This window comes from Lissotriton vulgaris, chromosome 2_1 (assembly GCF_964263255.1).
Source record: "Lissotriton vulgaris chromosome 2_1, aLisVul1.2, whole genome shotgun sequence".
Lineage (NCBI taxonomy): Eukaryota > Metazoa > Chordata > Amphibia > Caudata > Salamandridae > Lissotriton > Lissotriton vulgaris.
Genome location: NC_141687.1, coordinates 230,900,314 through 230,923,585, shown reverse-complemented (window position 1 = coordinate 230,923,585; position 23,272 = coordinate 230,900,314). Strand labels below are relative to the sequence as shown.

Below are 23,272 nucleotides of genomic sequence, written 5' to 3'. Positions count from 1 at the left end.
CAAACTATTATTTAGAATTCTAAAAACTTGGTTTTGCACTAGTAAACAGATTTACACACAAAGACTTTCATGTGAGTAAATCTTCTAGGATTTGAGATTGGGTATTCCTGTGCAGGAATGCCCTGTGAGTTTGTGCACACTCATAAACTTACGTTTGGAGTATTACCAAACTCTTTTATGGTCCCTGTCAAAGAGCAGGATGAGAAGGTGAATGGAACACCCTCAGGACAGGTGGTGGTGTGGAGGAAAGAGTTCTTCACGAGGAAAATATTTTTCCCAAGGAAAATGAAAACACAAAACCCGCTTAAAATGTACCTACACAGAAGCTGCTCACAAGCATGAGCATAGCCAATATATCTTACTTTTTGGGAGGGAAAGCGTTTGGTCAATTGTTGGTCAACTCTGTGTGTGTTGCTCACAGCTGTCTAAGAAAAAACTTCTATAATGAAGTAAACTCTTTGGCTACATTGACATGGAATCTGGGAATAGGTGTCTTATCTGGAGTATACTGCCTGAGCATAACTCAGCCGGAACCTCAAATAGGAGTATTATAAAAAGGAGTCAAAGGATGGAGTTTGTGTTTTAAATAACTACTTTAAAGGCCTAATCAGCAAAATATTGCACAATAAATACTTTTGACAATATACCAATATTATCAGTGCATCTGGTAAGAAAGCATATTCTCGTGTGCTTCTTTACTTTGTGAACAAAAATAAGCTGGTAATCCATCAATATGTTATCAGGATGGCAAAGTTACACACATAAATGTGCCCAGGTAAACCGCCTTAGCCTGCAAAAACAACAAATCCTACACGGAAAAGACATGGAAGAGCATTTAGAACTACATCATGTCAGTATAGCAATACATCAAAGAACACATACTGGCTCTGAAACACAGCTACCCTCCATGTTGCTCCTTTAAAGCAGAAAGAATACTTGAGTACCATCACTCCAATGTGAACACTAATGGGACAATGGAACAATTCACAAAATGCTAAAGTCTTCATAGCAAATCATGAATACCCCATGAAAGCCAATGGATGAAGTGGGCAAACCAAAGCCCATTCTCTCTATACTACTTCTAAGATGCACCTTTTTAGGTCGAGACAAGACAGTGCTTGTGCTGTTAGGCGATCTGTTGTCTGTACTTTGTGAGGTCTGACTCCTCCCACACTTTGGATTGGCTTTTGTGTCTGTCATTTAAAAATCGAAGCCTGCAAATGGGTAATGGTGGGTGCATGTCCCATCTTTTCTGAGAAATTCACTCCCAAGGTGTATTGCCATGGGTGCTAGCAGCGACGCGCACACAGTCTCTACATGCAGTTTGGTGCATTATTACTGTCTTTCCATTACTATCGTGAGTGAAAACAAGCCTATAAATCTTGATTTATTTAGAACGAGCAGTTACCACAGCAACTGCTGTGGCAGCAGGGTGCTCGCTTTGCTCATGCTGCCATTGTTCTCTTGTCGGTTTTAATTTTCAGTGGCACAGGTGTGAACTAGCACTTCCCAGGAAATGTGCATGTTTCGTCACAGCGGGGTGCGCGCTGTGCTCACACTGCTATTATCCCCTTGTCTGCTTCACTTTTCAGTGGCATGGACGTGAACTAGAACTTCCCAGAAATGTGCAAGTTTCGTTTTCCTCAAGCGCTGATGTTTCCCAGTCCTGCGAATGCCTCACAAAGTGTACCACACTGCAGAGCCCGGGGCTGTTGCTGGGTGTTCTGCTGTCCTGCGCTGATCCAGAGGGATCATTAACACCTCATCAAGGGGGTGGGAGTCTCCGAGGATTTCTCCCGATCCAAGGACTGCATCAGTGTTGTCTGTGAGGGGCTACCATTACCATAATTCCCTTAAATGGAAGCGCCCACAACTTGTTCGTTGCGTCGGGACTGGGAATACTGCCTATTTTTAAAACAAGGTCGGCTTCATAAAAACACTGCCGTAAGCACTAGCGCTGCTAGTCCAAAGTACAACAATACTTTTGCACCTACAGTTGCTAACCCGAGTGGTCCCTAACACACCTGCACTGCAGGGATAGCCAGCAGCACCATCATTACTGGAACTGAAGTGCACCAGCGTTCCCACGTGTGCTAACTACAGGCAAGTTTGGAATGCCTTTACGTAAATCAGAAATTACCATATGAACTTCAGCAGAAGCGCAGATGCTTCTTGGACCATGGTGTAATGTTTTTTTTTAAGTAAGTAAGTGATTTACGTTTGAATAAGTGAGAGGATGGACTCGTGCACCACTGATCAGCATACAGGCTGTGCCTGGGCATGTCTGGCAGGAAAGAGGCCCTCCCATCTTCTGCTCTCCTGCTCGTGCCTTCGAGTACACGGTATTTTTAGGTCTCGCCTGGCGTTGCAGCGCAAAGCGCTGAACGCTCGGCGAGAGATATTGTGAGATAGCATATTTCAGAAAGGGGCTTGAAGCCCCGTCCCTCATTTCCGTTGGCGTGTGTCACTGTTTATGTCAAACGGTGTCCTGCCATTGGAAATGGGGTTTTGTAGCCTCTGCCCTTTCGCCTTTTCAGACGGCTCATCCAGACAGGATCGCCTGCTTCACGGCTGTCGGGAAGCAGTTTATTATCTTAAGTGGGGCCATCTATTTAGAATCAGCAGCATCCGCTTACTTCAGCTGCGTGTTTATTTTAGCATGGCGCTTTCACTGAAAGTGAAAGCGAGATGCAAAGATAAACAAGCGGCTGCCAGCGCTTGTGTCAGTCTGTCTTTCTGCTGTGTTGCCAGTCTGTGACTGGTCTGTCTATCCTTGTTGTCACCATTTGTATCTCGTCATAGATTGCCTCTCCTGTATCACCAGTTTGTCTGTCTACGTTTATCAGTTCGATTCTCAGCTGTGTTGTTCGCCCATGTCTCTTTATTGTTGTTCTGTCTCTATGCAGTGTTGTTGGCCTGTCGGTTTGTGTGCACATCAGCCTCTATCTTTCTGGCGTTGATCCTCTTGGGCTACTCTTTATCTGTCTAATGTTGTAAGTGTGTACTGCTCATCAGACTCCTCTGTATATCGGTCTGTTCCTGTGTGTCGTATTGTGTAAGCCTGCCTCTGGGGTCAGTTTGTGTTTTTGCTTGTCAGTCTCTTGCTGTGTGTCAGCATCTCTCTTGTGTGTCAGCATGTCTTTCTGGTGCAGCTCCTGAGTCTGTATTGTTAGTCTGATCTCTCGTGTGTCTGTCTGTCTCTAGCATAGTCAGTTTGTGTCTCCAGTGAAAGTGTTGGTTTTGGGGCAGAGGGTCGCCTTCCTGGGGTCTGTACCGGCATACATGCAACCACAACGACTCCCACTATTTAAAGCGCCGAGAGAAGGTTCAGTTTGCGGTGGCGCTATATAAAGAATTGTCACAGTGATGGACAGTCCCTGCAGTGCCTCCCCCAGACTGTTCGTTGGCACTCCGCCTTCCCGACAGGTGCATTGCCCGCTGGATCCGCGCTGGCCGTGCCGCAGTCTGCCACTGGGCGCTCTTAAAAATGCAGCGATACCATTAGCGAGCACTGTGCTGCACTGGCACATTGCCATGCGGTGCCAGCGCCCACCATGCTCGGGCAGATGGTCCGCACAAAGGGGCAGTCATGGTTCTGCAGCACAGCCCTCACTGTGGGTTTTTAGACTCCGGACCTCACTCTTTACCAAGGGGCTGTGGCATAGTGCCAACCAAGGGGCTGTGGTATAGTGCCACTCAAGGATTCGAGACCAGGACATATACTAGTGACTCTGTTGTTCTCAGGAGTCACTGTGAAGCTCATAGCCTGACAATGTGTTCATCTTCTTGGCGCTGTCCTGCGTGTCATTAGGTAGAACCTGCACGTCCCTGGTTCGGAGTGCTGCTTCACTCCCCTTCCCGCCCCTCGCTTGGGTGGCACCTAACTCCATTTACGACAGATAGTCCCAAGTTTGAGGCATCATATTACCCCTGTCATTTCTACATTGTATAATTTATAAATCGCTTACATCCCTGGCGAGGACTAGAAGCGCAGTTTTGACCTAGAAAGCAACAGGTGAATGGCATGTCTCTCTGCGGGTGGAGACAGTATGGCCCCGTTGGGGGTTGACTGAGGGTTCCACCCTTGCAAATATTTATCTGTCCCTTATTGCCCCCCATGAGATTATGTGTCCTCCCTCCAGCACTGCAGGCGTCTAGTGCCTAAATGGATAATGGGATTAGCACCTCTCCGCCGATTTTAGCTGGATCTCAGGCTCCTCAGAGGGTGGGTGTCATGCAGTCCTTGAACTGGGAGGCGATAGTTTTTAAGAGCGCTTGATAATACCACTCAACTACTTTCTAAATGCTCCAGAACCGCGAGACATAAGGGGGTCTGCCCGAGATCACACAGACTGTTCACGCCTGAACGCCGGGATTAAGAATTTCGATTTATTTTATCTGGTAAATATAATGCCATGTCCCGTTCAGGTGCAATAAAACATACAGTAGATTTGTGTTGCTAGATGTGAAGGTTGGTCTTGGTTGCTTTTTAGCTTCTCGGAGATTTTGCCACTTTTTAAACGTAATATGCGGACTGTGCTTGTTTATACATGATATGGTTGTGATAGTGTTAACGAACATTGTCTATGTAGGTGCCCTTTTGCACTGCGCTGTCTGCTGCGGCTGTGCGGAAGGGTAAGAAAGGGTTACTCTGTATTAACCTCACATGGACTTTACAAGAATGCAACCCAGGGAGAGCCCTGCCGAAATGTTAACATATATGTGCAGTCACTGTAGGTACACAGTCGTCAGCTGGTCTTCTGTCGAGGCAGTTACTCTCAAAGGACAGCACTAATGGAAAGTGAAACTACAGGCCACAGGGGGGCGATAGCTGTGCAGGTATATTTTTAAACCGGAGTTTAGGCCGTTTCTAAGCACTCCCGGAGTTCGGCAGTAATTTTTTGTTCCTTAAATTGTGTAATCTTAGCAACTATATATAACTTGGGTAAAGACAAAAATTGGATTATGGCTGACAGCAGTCTCCTACAAAGAGAAGCATGAAGGATAGGTGTCTGCTGCCAACTCTGGTCGACAGAGCAGCACGGGGAGCAAGTGCAAACTTCTGGAACCCAGAAAGAGTGCAACTCCAAGGTATTCTCTGAAATGTCATATCTCTGTTTGGCGCTGTTCGAGTTCTGTTTATTTAACCCCTTCGCCTCAGGGCTAATTCCCCCGCGGCACTGGGGGGAAGGGGAGCACGCACAGCGCCACCGTGCTTGTGACAAGCTCAGTTCGTCACGCTGCACAGTGGCGCTGTGCTCATGACGAGCTCACCAGTTTGCGTGGAACGCTCAGCACAGTAGGGGAATTATCCCCGCGTGTGAGTGCCGCGCAGGTCATGACGAGCTCAGCTCGTCATGAGCACAGCGCAACCGTGCCTCATGACGAGCAGAGCTTGTCATGAGCATGGTAGGGGTTAAAAACTGTTTTAATTTGGAAGTGTGAGTGGTGTTATTAAGCATCCGTTTAATTCTTTCAATTGTGGTTTTTAATCATTCAACTCTTACCAAGTTCAGTGTTCCTCACATACGTACTATCTTTACTTACCACAGAAACCTTTGCTATATGTGTAAGTATCCCTTAACAAACTCGCTCTGAAACTGATTTTTACAATATTTCGATCAAATTTGTGCCATTGAGGAGATTTTAGTTTTGTACACATGGTGCTTGTGTTTCACTATTTGTTTTCCTAATCCGTTTTGAATGGCGATTAAAATATATTCATGATAAACTGTACTTATCAGTTAACATTTTAGAGTTTCCATATTCGAATATCATCCATTGCTAGGGGAAAAGCTAAAATTGGGGGGGGGGGGAGGGTTTAAAGACATTATTATTATTATTATTATTTTGAGTTTTATATAGCGCTGGCTAGACCCGGAGGTATCAGAGCGCTTTACATAATGTTCCACAAAGTTACAAAATTATATCCGTTACCAATTACATCAGTTACTAGAAAAACATTTCAAGAGTGTCAAGACGAAATAGAAAGGAGCTAAGAAGAGAGAGGGGGTAGGGTAAAGAGATAGAAGGGAAATAGGATAGAGAGACGAGTGTCAATAGCTCAAAATAATGTCATTGCAAGACCTATTGCATTGTAAATGCTTGTTTTGTCTCCATGGGTGGGCAAGGCTGTGGAAATTCCCGCACTCTCCTCCCAGGCACCTCACGCTATAGACACAGAAGCATATAAGCCAGCGATGGCAAAGCACTTGTTGTCGTGCCCTGTCCAACACAGTGCAAGTAGCACCTACTGCTGACCATGGAGCACAGGTTACCAGTCACTGAGTGCAAGAACAGGCCCCAGACCTCCCCTGCAGCTCCATGAGCAAAGCCTTCAGGTTGATCCCCAAGGAGAAGCCGAGGAAAACAACCCAGCAGGGGTATCCTGTCTTCCTCTGGTACGTCATGTGTACAAGCTCGCTTTACATGGTGGTGCTCTCTTTATCCCATGAAATATTCATGTTTTTCACTTGTTTTGCACCCATAACGCCCATGATTTCAATTTAAAATACTAGGAAAATACGCTCTTTTTCTTGGGGGTTATCAAGTTTTGGAAGGTACGCGCATACCAGTCCTTCGATGCTGTATACGGTCTGGTAATACATGTTCAAAGAAGCCCTGTATGACCCAAAGCTGCCCTCAAAACCCTTCACATGGAGAGCGCAATAATGGGCTTCGGCTCTTGATGGGGGATCTTAGACCAGCGTTGACTCTCCGTTGAACGGTTTGACTTGCAGGGGAACTCGAGCTAAATGAGGAGCATCCCATTAAGAAAATGGTACAAATCTGATCGATAGAGAGCTTAAGATTGTATGCTCTATTTAACCTGCCATTTGGGGGTTAGTATAGCTTCCTGTGGTAGAGTAAGCAGCCACTGACCTGGATAATACATACACCGAACCACCAGGAACACAACACAGGGCCATAAACCTGTAAAAACCGTCACGGCATGGGGCAAATCTGAGGCAAAAAAGCCACCCCAACTTGTCCTTTTGTTGATGTTTGCCTGTTTTTTCAAATCCATTTTTGGGAAATAACCCTGTCAACATTCTACTTAACAACACTCCTGGTTTTTAACTTATTTAATAAAACATACTACTGTATTTCATTTCGTTTTATAAGCATCCTACTATATTTTATTTTGTTTCTTTAAAAAAAGGACTGTATGCCAATCGCCGGTGGAACAGCTGGATGCCAATAATTTTGACAAGATACATGAAACTGTACAGTAGCATTTACTTCACAAAAGCCCACTATATATCCAAGTAAAAAGCAATATGTTTCCAATATATTTTTTCTGCTACACGCAGGTCACTGGTTGCTTGGTCTTTCGCAAAATGCCCACTAGTGTTCATTGCGGACCTTAACAAACAGAGGTGTATGCTAAAGCAATATGTAAGAACAGACACAATACACACGAGTGCTGATAATGTGAAAGGCTGGTTATCAAAAATATAGAAACCACAACAAGGAAAACACAGTACTTTTTCTACAGCCAAACATTGTGTACATTGCTCTTAGAACCATCTCAGTCCCTTAGCCTTCTAAAGTTGATGTATTGAAAACACAACACATTTTATTAAAACATTAGGGTCTCTATCATTTTAATCCACACTAACAAGATCTTCAATTGGTGGACATGCCTATTTAAAATACTAACAACATGAGGTCTCCCAAACACCAGAAGCTGTCTGTAGTGGGACCTAAAAATAATGCTGACATCTTTGAGGGTGGGAAAGCAGCACACTAGGTTGACTCCTGATAAGATCTCCAAAAAAAGAGAATACCAGCTTTTTATCCTGTCCTAAATTGTGACAATAACCACGACAGAGAGATCAATGCTTCCAACAAAAAATCCGGCCGTACACAAGAGCCTGCCCGCTGCTTCAACTTACAGCTAGTGTTTCTCCAGGACCTGAAGAGGATGACTATTTTGCAAATGTATGTTTGTTTCCTTGAAATACCAGTTGTAGCTAGAGTTTTTGCTATAATATAGTCACCTGTTTTGTAATCAAATATGTATTTTCTCATCTACAAATATTACTGTAAGCAAGAAAATCATTATTCTTTACTCCATTATAATATTTTTTCCCTCCAATTTCTAAATGTAGTGTGCTGTATTTGTCTCTCTTGCAAATAACTGGAATCAAGATCAAGATAGAACATGATGTAGGAGAATGAAAACGATACATGTCAACGTCAACACACGTATCGGCTGCCCGGTTCACAGATTACACGAGAAACCTATAAATTCTGTTCTGTTCTATCTGAAAAATAACATTTTGCCCATCTGTTAGACAGCAACTCTCGTCTGACAAGTTCCCAAAAACCTAAATAACACAGCGCAGTCACTGTGCATGTGGGCTGTGTCTTACTTTAGAAAGAACTACATCATATGCCATTTTTCCTAAGATGGAGGAGCAAACCAGGCATATGGATGTAGGAAGAGTTTCTTTTCTATTGGAATGTTTTCACATCAATAGTCATACAGTAGCATTGTACACTCCCGGTGGAATGACGGCCACTTCTCCTTAACTGGCTCAGACTTTATGCCGACCAGCCAAGCCGCCCGCACCAATAACAAATATATGATCAGTGTCAGAGTCATAGAGCAGGCTCATCAAAAGACGGCAATACGGAAATGTACACTGCAGACTAACAAATGAGTAAATGACAGGACTCCCATGGCTTGAGTGCAATAGCTTTACATTAGGCTATTAGGCAAAGAGTTACTATAAAAGCTTTGACAATTCTGGTTTTACCTACGAACTCCTGGATTACCACTACATTGCATTGAGGCTCTAAGGGGGGGGTTGACTGACTTCAGTTTTGGGACCGTTTTCTCATATTCTCACACATTTGGTCTCAAATGTACTCGGTAATTTGACCACAATGCTATAGGAAGAGCTCAAGTTGGGAGTTGACCGAGTTTCTCCTCTATTCTCGTCAGAGGGCGTGAGGGATTTGTACCCTTTAGCCCAAGGTCTAAGGACAGCTGTGAGGAGTATATGTTGTCACCCTTTGCCATCAAGCCCACATAGTTTGACAATGTCTGCCATCACACACTCTTGAACTGCCATCCTTCCATCTCACTAGTAATGTTTCTCTGGGTGAATGACCCTGCAGGAGCTTATCTTTGCATCCCGTCCTGACTTGCTCGGAAGCGGTCGCTCCTCACGCTCCCTGATCTATTGGGTATCGTAGCTCTCTACTGCTCACTGCCAATTATTATTATTGTGTATTGCATAGTCACTTTGACTATATCGTAGCGCTATACCGCTCACTGCCGCCTATATTTAACTGTGCTTTACTCGCATTAGCGCTGCTGTTCATTGCTGCTTTCAATTAATTGCATTGCTCGCATTGCTAATAATAATTGTCTGTGCCTGATTGTGCTGGTGCCACTGCCCATTTCACAGCGATATTTATGATTGTGCCCCAATCTCATCCTGTTTCGCTTTTGTTTTTGCTGCCATCTTGTTGTTGTGCCTCCTAGCCCATCTCTCCACCCTGCTCCCGCCTCCCAGCTGCTCCTCCCTCGCTCCGCCCCCTCCACTCTCCACTTATGAGAAGGCGTGCCAAAGGTAAGCCCGTCTACGCCCGTCCGCGCCTGGACCGCGCCCAGCGCCAGACCCCCTGGTCCCCGCAATGTCCACTCCACCCGCATTACATACGACGCCACAACCCTCTCTGCACTCAACTCCGGCCGTCTCCCAGAATGCCACCTAGCCGCCCCTGGACACACCCATGGACCCTTCACCTGCCACTCCTGCAAGTTTGACTGCATCAGGACCCACACTAAATCCACTAACACCAAACAGAGCTCCGACACTAACCACCTGAAGTGCATCCTACTCAACACCAGCTCTGTCCACAAACACGCCACTGAACTATGGAACCTACTCAACACCACTACGCCGGACGTCGCCTTCCTTACAGAAACCTGGATGAACGCCTCATCAGCGCCCGACATCGCTATAGCCATCCCGGACGGTTACAAGATCATTCGAAAGGACCGCATCAACCAAACAGGAGGAGGCATCGCCATAGTCCACAAGAACACCATCCGCATCACAACCAGTTCCGACGACAACCTCTCAGCCGCCGAACACCTTCACTTCCAGATTCACACCGACCCTAAGACCACACTCAGAGGCACCCTCATCTACAGACCACCAGGATCCCGCACACAATTCAGCGATGACATCACCGACTTCATCAGCCCACACGCCCTCCCCTCCGAGGACTACATTCTACTAGGGGACCTCAACTTCCACCTGGAAAAGAACAACAACAGCAACACCACCACCCTTCTGGACAACCTCGGCAATCTCTGACTCAAACAACTAGTAAATACCCCCACCCACTACGCCGGACACACGCTCGACCCAATCTTCTCCTCCAGCAAGCACATCTCCTTCAATCACGCCACAGGACTCCATTGGACTGACCACTAATGCGTCCACTTCAATTACAGAAAAACCACGACCCACCACCACCCACAACAAATCCCCCGTAGAAACTGGAACAAAATTACCACCGACCAGCTCACCACATCGCTTTACCAAAACCCTCCCGCCAAATCATCGGACCCAAATCAAGCTGCCATCAACCTCACACAATGGATCTCCCACAGCGCTGACGAATTAGCACCCTTGAAAAACAATCATAACAAGCCAGGTATCAAAAAACCCCCCCTGGTTCAATGACGAACTTAAGAAATCCAAAAAGATCAACCGCACCCTCGAGAAAGCCTGGCGAAGAAACCCAACCACAGACAACATGACCGCCCTCAAGATTGCCATCCGCAAACACCATCAGTCGATTCGATCCACCAAAAAATCAGCATTCAAGGATCGCCTCGAAAACAACGCCCACAACAGCAAGGAACTCTTCAATATCGTCAAAGAGTTTACCAATCCCAGCGCCGGTACCAACGACATCACTCCCTCTCAAGACCTATGCGACTCTCTAGCCTCGTTCTTCCACAGCAAAATCGCTGACATACATAACAGCTTCGGCGACCAGTCCACCCCCCCTACCTCCGAACCGAAGCCCCCCACCACCAACCTTTGCGCCTGGAACCCAATCAGCACTGAGGACACCATCTGCTTGATGAACTCCATCCACTCCGGATCGCCAACCGACCCATGCCCCCACCACATCTTCAACAAAGCCGACTCCATAATCGCACCCCATCTCCGTGATACCATCAACTGCTCCCTCAACACAGCCACCTTCCCGGAAACCTGGAAACATGCCGAACTCAGCGCCCTCCTGAAAAAACCCACAGCAGACCCCACCGAACTTAAGAACTACCGCCCGATTTCGCTCCTCCCATTCCCTGCCAAAGTCATTGAGAAAATCGTCAACAGTCAGCTCGCTGCCTACCTCGAGTCTAACGGCTCCCTCGACCCATCACAGTCCGGCTTCCGAGCCAAACACAGCACTGAAACCGCCCTCATCGCAGCCACAGACGACATTCGAACACTACTTGACAACGGAGAAACTGCTGCCCTCATCCTACTAGACCTCTCCGCAGCATTCGACACGGTCTGCCATAGCACCCTCATAAAACGCCTCAGCAACGTCGGGATACAAGGAAAAGCACTGGACTGGATCATCTCGTTCCTCACCGGAAGAACACAGAGAGTGCGCCTCCCCCCTTTCAGATCAGAGGCCACTGAAGTAATCTGCGGCGTACCACAAGGATCATCGCTCAGCCCCACCCTGTTCAACGTTTACATGAGCCCCCTCGCATCCATCGCGCGCCAACACAACCTCAACATCATCTCCTACGCTGACGACACACAGCTGATCCTCTCCCTCACCAAAGACCCAAACACCGCCAAAACCAACCTACACGAAGGGATGAAAGACGTAGCCGAATGGATGAAGAACAGCCGTTTAAAACTTAACTCAGACTAGACGGAAGTCCTCATCCTAGGATCATCCCCCTCTTCCTGGGACGACTCATGGTGGCCACCATCCCTGGGCTGCGCACCCAAACCAACGGACCACGCACGCAACCTGGGCTTCATCCTGGACTCCTCCCTCTCGATGACCAGACAAGTCAACGCCGTCTCATCATCATGCTTTAACATCCTACGCATGCTCAAAAAGATCTTCCATTGGATCCCCACAGAAACAAGAAAGACGGTCACCCATGCACTTGTCACAAGCCGACTGGACTACGGAAACACCCTCTACGCCAGAACCACGGCCAAATCGCAGAATAAACTCCAACGCATTCAGAACGCCTCCGCCAGACTCATCCTTGACATCCCCCGCCACAATCACATATCCGTTCACCTAAGAGACCTCCACTGGCTCCCCGTCAACAAGAGAATAATGTTCCGTCTCCTCACCCACGCACACAAAGCCCTCTACGACCTAGGACCCAAATACCTCAACACGCGCCTGACCTTCTACTCCCCCAACCGCCAACTACAATCGTCCAATCAAGCCCTCGCCGCGATTCCACGCATCCAAACATTCACCATGGGAGGAAGATCTTTCTCCTACTTAGCGGCCAAGACATGGAATTCTCTCCCCACCCACCTCCGCCTTACACAGAACCACCTCTCCTTCAGAAAACAACTCAAAACTTGGATATTTGATATATAGCGTACCCCCCCTCCCTCAAGCGCCTTGAGACCCTCTGGGTGAGTAGTGCGATATGCAAATTTTAACATGACTTGACTTGACTTGATATTTGATCTCTTTATTTGATCTTGAAACTTCTATGGCTTAATCAGGCGAGCAAGCAGTACTGTAGGCTCTTGATCAATATATGTATTGATTAGTTGTATATTAATGTGTGCACCATGTCTATACATTTCAGCAATATTACACACCACATTATACAAATGATTAAATGTTTATGAAAGCATGGATTATGCTTTAAATGTAGATTCACTTATTCACGACTTCTCTTTAGACAAAAATTTGATGTACGTACATGCTTGGGTTAGATATGTATACAATATATCAATCACACAAAATATGATAGGGAATGCTTGCAAAAATTCTGAACAGTGTCAGTTGCTCGGGGTAGCATTACAACCTTTCGTTTTTCAACCGCTTTACCACTCTAGACAAAGGTCTGCCTTATGCATCCCAGTACTGGGCCTGCTCCTCATGGGAACAGTCCACCCAAAACTGCCTGATGAGGCCCCCCTAAAGACGGGAACAGAAGCAACGCCAGACTAGTTTTAGAATTCCACCCATGACCCGTTTGTGGGATTAATGTAACCCCCAAAGGGTATGCCCAGATGTGGGTCGCTTGCTCAATGTGCCATTGGATCTGACTATACCTCACTGACGAGGCCTAACAAGACTGAGACCGGTCTCGAGTTGCTCGAGTTCCCTTCTGGAGTGGGCCAAGCTTTGCAGTTCCGGACCAGGAGAAAGGATGCCCAAGATGTGTCTACTAATAGAAGATAGGGTTTCGGGTTAGAGTCGTCTACTAATTACAATAAGTTCAGATATAAGGAAGGTAGAAGAAGGTAAAGAAAGAGTGACGATTAAGAAGCAGAATTAACACTTCTGGGTGCCCTAGGAGGGTAGTGCAATCTGACAAAGGGTCTGGGTGGTGGGAGAGAGTAAAGAGGGATCAGAATGGTAGGCAGATTAAGTAGTGGAGAATGACATGACCACAAGGGGAAATATGCACCGCTCTGCTAATGGAAGGTACTTTTGATACTTTTCCAGCTATGTTTCTGATGCTGTCCTTCTTGTTCTATCTGTGAAACTTCTTGGACAATAACTAGTTGTAATATTCTCTCTTCATTTCCTTTTTAAATTCCTTATGTAGTGTCAGTACTGCTGAGAATATCTCAGGGTGCACCAGGTAATTCTTGAATTTTTGTTAAACGGATCAATTCTAAATTGCATTTAATTTTGTGAACCTGGAAAATAATGTCTTCCTTTATGTCTTTGTTTTGAAAAGAGGCGTCAAAAGGACAATGCAGAGCAGCACACACTTCCAACAACATTTTGTTTTCTCATCCTGGCTCTTTATACTTACGGTACTCTATTCCCAGGACAATGTCTCGCAAATACACTCGAGCCTCCTCTTCCGTGAAGACTTGCTCGGCAGGCACTTCCATCACAGGCCTGCGAATGAAAGAGAGGCTTTGAATAAGTGACCACAGAACACATTCTTCTGAAGGGCAAGCATGCCTGTGGTCTATTCTGAAGTAGAAACCATCCCCAAGATCAGAGCGGTGATAACACACCTGCCTTTCAGAGATCACCAGCAAGTACAAGGCACTATGTGTTTTCTGCACACTTTTTTATTCCTTTACTAGTTGCCAACTAATACATTTTTTGTGTTGCTTTAAAATGGAATTTGAAATCACTGGCATTCGCAGAGATATATCTCGACTTTTCCATGGGCTCTTTGTAGTAAAGTACAAAAGTGAATACAAGTTCTAACATCTCTGTATCCCTTATTAAAGACATGAGCTTCTGGTGTCTGACCAGTTTTTGATAGGTAAAAGTGTCTCACAGCTTTTCTTATGCACACTGCCATGCTGCTGAATGCCGGGGTTGTGGTATACCAAGGCAGCCTAGTTACTTTCCTCCACCACCCTAAACGTAATATCTCACTCTTATAGGTTCTTTGCATCCTCGGTTTCTCCCTTTGTCACTGTTTTACCATGTTTCTCTTCCTTCTTAATTCTCCCTTTTCTACTTTTCTCTCACTCTGGGTTTAAGTGTGGTGGTGAAAAACGTCCTCATCTGCAAAAATGGGTGCCAATGCCCACTACAAATTAAGCACCAATTCTGACTTAGAAAAGCACTTCCTAAGTATATTTGTTTGTAGCAGAATCCACAAAGATAAAAGGTAAATGTGTTTTTTAAACTATTACAAAAAATATTGCATGGTAGTCCTGGCCTATAAATCGGGGACACTGCCATTCAATTATGTGGCTAAACCCATCAAAAGGTGCTTTAAAGCCCGTGACATCCTCTTTCACCACTGTGTGAAGGGCATTATGTGCCCATGAAGAGTATAAAATTGCTGTGTCTATAATGTTTCGGTCTCAAAAGACATTTTGCCATTGAGATTTTCCTTTGCAACTAATGGATGTCTGACAGCCTGTGCCACGGCAACTGGAGTTCAGACTCCATCAATAATACAATATGTTTTCAGTGACTAATGCATTTTCATTTCACCCTGCAACAACAGAGCTCTCAAGTATCCCAGACGCATGCGTGAGTAGCTCATCCAGCTAAGGGCTTCCGTTTACGGTCTGTGAGTTGGCAGCCCTGTTTTTCCCTGTGCAAAATAAGGACCGACAATTCCAGGATGAGAAGCAAAAACTTGGATGGATTTAAATTTACTTCTCAGAGCTTTTATTGCCTGAAAGAACCAAATCTTATGATGATCACCCTACTTATCTCATGTCACATCAGAGATAACTAGCAGGGCAGACAACCAAGAAATTGATGAAACCTTGAACTGCCAAAATCCTAGATATAATGCCGGAAGCTGTCCTTTTCTGAAGGCTCTTGCACGCTCCCAGACAAAGGCAGAATATCTCTATCCGCTCCCCTTTAGGAAGACTACTACCCATGGCAGATCCTTTTGCCAAAATTCTCACAGTATTTAATACGCCCTCCCGATTTATATCAATAACGCTCCTTCGTTACGGATTTAGAAATCCCCCTTGAAAAACCAGCTCTTGGGAAACCTTTGCATCTGGCTAATCTCAGGACCCGGGTACTTCTCCGCGAGCTCTCTGCTGTCTGTGCTACAGAGTGGATGAGCCCGGACTCATGATTTCTGTTGTAAGTAGATTAGGTAGGCAGCAGGACACGTCTTCAAGTTATTAAGATAGATTTATTAAGATACACAACAGGGCAGTAAACCTTACAGCTGACCAGACCATCAACTGCCAAGGCTGGAATCCTCACATACCAGATAGAACACTCTTAGGTACTATGGGAGGTTGAGAAGGTAGAAACACTAAGAAAGGACTACAGACACCAAGTAGCCATATTGAAGAAAGTATAAATATACAGCAATTTCCTTCTCTCACTCTACAAACGATTCCCTTCTTCTAAACTTGTTCCCTTTAGCTTGGTGCTGTGACACGAATCTCCTTCAATGCTACCGTGCCTTTCTATGCAATTTACCATCACACCCTGTGGTCTCCTTTGCATATATTTGCTGTATCTCATGTCTTTATTTTTCATGATAATTTATGCTTGTTTCTGTTGTTTAATGCCTTGTTTGGCTGATCTGTTGCCTTTTCACCTCCCATCATAACCCCTACAATTATGCTTCCCATTAGCCCTGCTAGTCCGCATCTTGTAAGCCTGCTATCCGCTAATTTGTGACTTAATGTGATCATGTGAAGCGGTTTCTTTCCTACCTACATCCTTGTATTTTCTTTCCATTCCTGATTATATAGTGTCATTTCCTCTAAGTGACAATTCGATTTATTGTGACTTTTTCATACACTGTTCCACTTATAGCATGCTTTTTTTTCTTGAACTTCAACTGTTATTATAAAGCGCCCTGAAACCGGTTTTGGGTGGTGTTTGCTCTATTGAAGACAATATAAAATACATGAATAAAAATACACTGAAGAGTGACAATATGGTGATTTTCCTCGTCTTTACTCGTCACGCGCCCCAGTCTAAACTTCTGTGTGCCTGTGGGACACGAAGCGCATCTTTCAAGGAGATGTATTTTCTTCTTAGACATTCAACCCTTTTTTCGGGCACACAGTGTTTTTTTGTTTTTATTTTCGCCTCCTCAGTCTCGAACCCCACGGTCCACGAGGCAATGTTCTGTCTGCCTCCACCCGAGGGCAGATGATGCGGCCTCGCGGAGCCGCTAATGAACTCTAATTGCGCTCTGAAATTAGCAGCGCAGCTGATCTCAGCACAGCTCTAATTGGCCTCTGCCTACAGCCCGGGCTCCAACGCCCGGGTCCTCGAGCTGCGCAGCGACGCCAGAGTGCTTGAAATTACGCATGGATGGAGGGTGATGCATTTCAAAGAAAGCCTTGTACGGCTCCTGGCATATCACACGGCGATATAGGATGCGGGGAGCTCGCAGTCGCTGTTACTAAGCCTTAAATAAAAATTCAAGAGGACAAATATTTTACAAAATATTGTGCATCGAATTTAATTTGTTTAATCTTCAGGTTACAATCTTTAAATAATAATGTATGAAAGCACATTTGATGCTTCAAAACAATGCAATGGGCCCGTATTGGATGCTTCTAGCGGCAATCCGATGCCCCACTGCAGGTGCTTTCTTAAGTGGCGGCGAAACATGAATCTGCTGTAAAGGACCGGATTTGGTAAAGGCAGATCCAGGACATACACAACGCTAAGGCCCAGAAGACCATCAACAACGTAGGGGCCCATTAGGATGGCGGATGGATTGCCCCCGCCGGGCTAGCAGTAGCCACCGCCGGCCCGGTGGGGGCAATCCGTCCGCCAACCTCCCTGAAATGACCCCGCCACATTAGGATGGCTGGGGGTTCTGCGGCCGACGGGAAGACGGTCCACCTCTTTTCCGCCGCGGTCGCCTTGCGACCGTGGCGGAAAAGGTCTAATATGGTGGTGGTGTCTATCAGACACTGCAAGCCATATTAGGATGGGCATTGGGGAATGCTTTTCCGTGGCGGCATTGCAGCCACGGAAAGGCATACTGTATTTTGCTTTGGGGGCCCGTTGCGGGCCCCCAAGTATGAAGGGGGGGCTGGGGGTGCACATGGGGTACCTATGGTACCCCTCTGTGTTTCAAAGTACAACATTGGAGGCACCGCGCGGTGCCTGTCATGTTGTGCTTTGAAACGCACAACATGCATTTTTAGTATTGCGGAGGGCGGTGCTGAAAGCACCGCCCGCCGCAATGTTATAAATGCAGGATGCACCCGCCACTGTGGTGGGTGCATCCTAATTCGGTGCATGGGACCTCCGCCATTATGGCGGAAGGTCCCTTGCCACGACAGGATGGCGGACGGACAAAGTCCGTCCACCATCCTAATCAACCCCTTAGTGCTGAATTGTGGTTGTTCTGTCTCTGACTTCATAACTTTTATAAATGTCCATGTCCTAACAAGGTCTAGCGAGGAATACCTGGTGAAGAGGGGAACCTCTGAGAGGATCAAAAAGGCAAAGGTGACTCACAAGGACATGAAAGGCACCTCCTTTCCAGTGAAATATCAAGGCATGGTGCGAGCTGATCAGAAGTTACAAACTGAGGGAACAGGCACAACAATTACACTGACTGCATGGATTATTGGAGTGAGTTAACAGATTGGAGACATTGTTACAGAGTGAACTAGAAAGACCAATGTATACAGAGCACTGAATGTCTAAGCTCAAATGCACTGTTGTACGAAAAAGCCTCTTTTTGGATGATCATGATAATTTTTCCTGGACTGATGGTGCTGTGTTTTCAATTCTGCACACTGGGGCACTGCTAACAATAGACTACACTCTTGATTGGCATATTTAATTTACCTATAAGTCCCTAGTATATGGTTCAAAGGTGTACCACGGGCCTGTAAGTTAGATGTTATGTCAATAGTGGACTGCAGCCCTCATTGTGCCACCACTAAAGTGACAATGCAAAGCATATCTCCAGTGCTTCCACAGCAGCCTCGGTATGCAGTTATAAAACTGCCAATTCGACCTGGTAGAATAAACCTCGAGCCAGGCCTAAACCTTGCTTTTTGATACTTATTAGTCATCTGTATGGTAAGCCCTAAAAGCCCATAGTGTGCGTGGTATGTTTTACATGTCCTGGCAGTGAAAATTTTCATAGCCGTTTTTCACTGCGGTATGGCTGGGTCTCCAATAGGAAAGGTCTGGGTTACATTATATCTCCTTGTAATGCTTAACTTAGGTATGAGTAGCTAGAAAAAGATTCAAAGACTCGTTCTAATAGTAATTTAAAGTTCAACTTAGAGGTCAGATCAGATGTTATATCACCGTTTTCAAAATTATACTTTTACAAAGGTTTCATTTTCCAGCCTAAGCCAAACGTGCCTTTCTGCCAGTGTCACCTAACTGTTGATGGCTCTCCTGTACTGAAATGTGAATTGAACCAAGACAAAGGTCTTAAATGTGTGGAGATGTTCTCCTCCCTGGGCAGGATGCCCTAGGGGCTGTGCCCAGCCACTTCCTGAGCTTTAAAAGATATCTGTTCTGTCACTGGCAGATGTACCTCACACCCTCCTAGGCTTACTTCCCTTTTGTCTTCACAGCCAGCAAGCCTCCAAACTCTGTGTCAGAGGCAGCAAACCAGAACTAGTTTGAAGTGACCACAAGAGAGGGTTTGCCCGTTATCAAAGCCAGCCTTCTGGTTGGGCACAGGCAGCTCTGCACAGGGGAAGAAACGTTCTGCCAAGTTGCTTTTAGGGAAAGCGGGAACTGATGGGATAGTTTACAGTAAAACACAAAGGTACTGCTTCAAAAGTGGGCAGGGTCCCTCTGGGAAATTATATCCCTTTAGTTAGGGAGTTGCCAGGAGTGGTCACCAACCATAGGCTGGCACTGGGCATACATTTGGTACCACATGTGCCCTCTTCAAAACACATTTAGACCTGTGGAATACAGAAGAAGGGCTGCAGCTGCTGTTATGACCTATGAGGAGAACTTTAAAGTCTAGACCTGCTCCTACTTGTACCTAAGACCAAGGAGGGGACTGCAAGGGTCATATAGCTGGCCTGCTGTTAAGCTGCAGGGACACAAAAGCTGCAAGAAGCACACTTTACCGAAGAGCCCAGTTTCAATTAAATCTGTCCTTGACCTTGCTGGTGGCTCTGTTGGGGTGAGTCCTGACCCTCAAGTGCTGTTCCTGGTGCCCTTGGCTGGTATTAGAGTGTACTCCTCCTGCCAAACTACAAAATCTAGGACTTGGAAATATTTTGTCAACTTTATCTCTGAAGAATTGCTGGGAGGCCGGGACTGCTTTTGAGCCAAAGCCATTGAACTGCCTATTACAATCAGTTTGCTGGTCTGCACCGCCAAAGGCGATCTGACATCTAGAGAAGTTTGTTTCTAACTCCCAATGCAGAAACCTTCACCAAGAGTGACACAGAGCCGAAGAAGATTGATGTTGAGATCTTCCTGGGCATGGATGCTAGACTTCGCCGGCTCACAGCTTTCCTGCCTACATCACTGACTGTGCCCGGACCCCACTCTTCAGCAACCCGCCGTTGTTAAACCCTGACTCGGATTTATCTTGTAGCTTGTTACACGGAGATTTGTTGATGACCTCTTTTTCTCTAGCAAATTATTTAAGTCCGAAGGTAACTCGTTGACTGGGACCAGCCTGGGCTTGTATCCAACGTGTGCTCAATCGTGGTCAGCCTCAAACTTTACCCATGTCCCAGTCTAGCGAGACCAGCGCCTGCGGGTGGCACTTTGCGCTTTTAGGTGCTAAAAGTTAATTCAATCTTTAAAAATTCATATCACTGGTTCCTGTTATTGGATTTTTGTCATTTTATTTATTGAAATAGTCTATTTCCATACATTAAAGAGGGATTTTTACTGTGTTGTGTTTTCAACTTTGAACGGTTTGGGTACTTCTAAATAATTTACACATTTTCCTAAGTTAAGCCTGTCTGCTCTGTGCCATATTTACAAGGGGTTGAGCTTAAGTTTAAATTACTGAAACCGTTACTGGATCAAACAAGAATAGTGACATTATTACTCATAGTGGAATCCCAGTTACCACATATAATAAGACACTTTCTCACATTTGACACCGCCAGAAGAGGCAGGTGGTAATCTAAAATCAGGCTGTGTTATGTATGGGAATATTTATAGAGTGAAAGCTCTTACACTAGGTGTATCCTGGAGCTAATGGACTGCAGTAATGACAGGCTATAATTCATAAAAGGACAACCTACTAAGTCAAGGTGGGTGAGAGAAAATAATTCAGGTTTTGACAGCCCTGTGGAAGGTTATATGGTCATTAATATCACAAACAGCAACAAAGTGGTAATTTCAATGCTTAGCACCCAGGGAGAAGTAACAGTCTTTAAATCGGGGATCTCGTAAAAGATGGGAGTAACAACAGGAGAAGGGAAAATAATCTGAGCATACGGGAAGGGATGTAGTGTCTAAACTGTGATAGCAGATATAGGGAACGGGGCTTCTGAAAGGCAGAAGCTCTTCAAAATGATGCACTTGAGCTCATTAATAGTTTTCAGGGGATGTATGACGTTACAACGCATACTTTTACTCCGCATACCATTACAACGCGGTATTCACAACGCATAGCGCTTTGGGGTGCTGGATAGTGGTAAGTATAATTTACTATTCTAACTCCAGTCCCCGTGGACCCTAGGGAAGGTGTTGGATAGTAAATTAAACTTACCTCTTATCCTAGAGCGCCCCCCAGCGCTATGCGTTGTAATGGTATGCGTTGTAATGCCTGCGTTGTAGTGGTAGTGCGTTGTAAAAAATGCGTTGTAACAGGTGAATACCGTTTTCAGGAGACAATATCTGTGAGACATTGTTGGTGATGCTCTGTCACTATCGTTCAGGTTGACACATATACTAATTTGTCAACTCATATACATACATTAATAGTGTGAGTTTCACGTTAAGACGGACTATAGTTAATGAATATTTGTGTTAAGTTAGCCATAGTTAATGTAGGCCTCAATTTGAATAACTCCAGCTTGCATGAAAATGCACTTTTGGCTATGGTGCTGTCTCTCTCTATTTCTTTTGGTTCAGAATCCATGCTGCAGCAGTTTGAGTTAATTAACTGTTGCAATTTTTTTGGTTTCTGTGGGATTATCAGTATGTGTTCATAAGAGAATGAATAGTGAATTTTCGGAATGTATCATCCTGCTACGAGATATCTGCACAGCTGAAACCCTCCATTGTGTGATGCCTGGGAAGAAGATTTTTAATGTTTTATCAAAAATATGGGAATCTGATTAGTCACCTTTCCATGAGAACTGTGGAGAATGTTGCAAACTGGTGAGAATTTTGTGTTTTAATAGTGCACTGCTGAGCTAGTTAGTTAGAGAAGTCCTTGCAATTTGCTTGAAAAGATGCCATATTCTACTCTCTTGAGACTAGACTAGGTTCTGCTACTGCTCAAAGAGTTAGACTCCTGAATAAATATATTCTCATTTAATGACTGAATCTTCATTTGAATCTGCCTTATAGAGCCTTTATTTGCTGACAACTTCTGTTCAACTTCCCAATTCTTTCAACTTCTTAGCTTAGCATATTATGGAATCTTTCCTTCATGTGAATCTGATTTTACTCAATTTGTCAATGGCAACTTCAACAGTCTGTCTTTGCATTTGCTATTTTAAATCGTTTTGAATTATACCGATCAATGTACTTATACGATGCTCTTTGGTTTATGACTAATTTGAATGATCTGAGTTTGTACTTTGCCAACTTGCTGATAAACCATCTGTTAGACTTGGCATCTTTTGGCGTGTTTCCCCTGTCTTTTTGCTTTCTGACCTCCGATTTTGACTCTGTTTTTGCTAGTTTAGTGTCTCTACGCACTTTTTCACTGTTGTTCAGTGTTAAAGTGCAAATGCTCCTGTTGTAAGGTGTTATTATAGATTGGTGTTTCCATGATTGGCATATTTGATTTACTGGTAAGTACCTAGTAAAGTGGATTGAGGGTGTCAGGGCCTTCAAATCAAATGCTACTAGTGGGCCTGCAGCACATATTGTGGAACCCTTATGAGGTGCCCTGAAAATGGTGCAGAGCAGGAATATCGATGGGAAAATATTGTGGAACAATAATATCGCCGCAGAAAATATTGTTTGAAAGAAATATCGACAACAAAAATATAGATGACAAGAATATCGACTGACAGGTAAGTAACATCGATTACAAAAATATTGTTGTAATAAATATTGTTTACAAAAATATAGTTTACTAAAATATAGATTTATTATTAATGTAATGTATTTTAATGTTTTTAATAAGAATTGTTTGTCATTTTATTATATGTTTTAGAATTTTTCTACTTATTAATTTATTTTAAGTTTAATTTTGCGTTATTAGTTCCGTAGTGGGTTGTGGGTTTATAGGGGACTAGGGTGAGAAGTAATTTAATTATATGAAATTAATTGATTAATTAATGTGTTAATTTATTAATTAGTTATAGTTTAATAATTCGTTGTTAATTAATTTCAATTAGTCAATTAATAATATGTTAAATGTTTTATTTATTTTAGGTGTGTGTTGTGGTGTTTATATATGTATACGGTGTGAAGGGTGGCAAGTAATTACTTTTTATTG

At 44.7% G+C, this 23,272-nt stretch overlaps 1 protein-coding gene across 1 annotated transcript in view; it reads right to left on the bottom strand.

The window, feature by feature from the left end:
• The window catches only part of CAMKK1 (calcium/calmodulin dependent protein kinase kinase 1), a 1,268,063-nt gene that overhangs the window by 491,638 nt on the left and 753,153 nt on the right, over nucleotides 1–23,272 (bottom strand). The window contains exon 10 of the mRNA XM_086954811.1: nucleotides 14,033–14,121. Coding sequence (XP_086810937.1) covers nucleotides 14,033–14,121 — 89 coding nt within the window. The remainder of the gene's footprint in view (nucleotides 1–14,032; nucleotides 14,122–23,272) is intronic.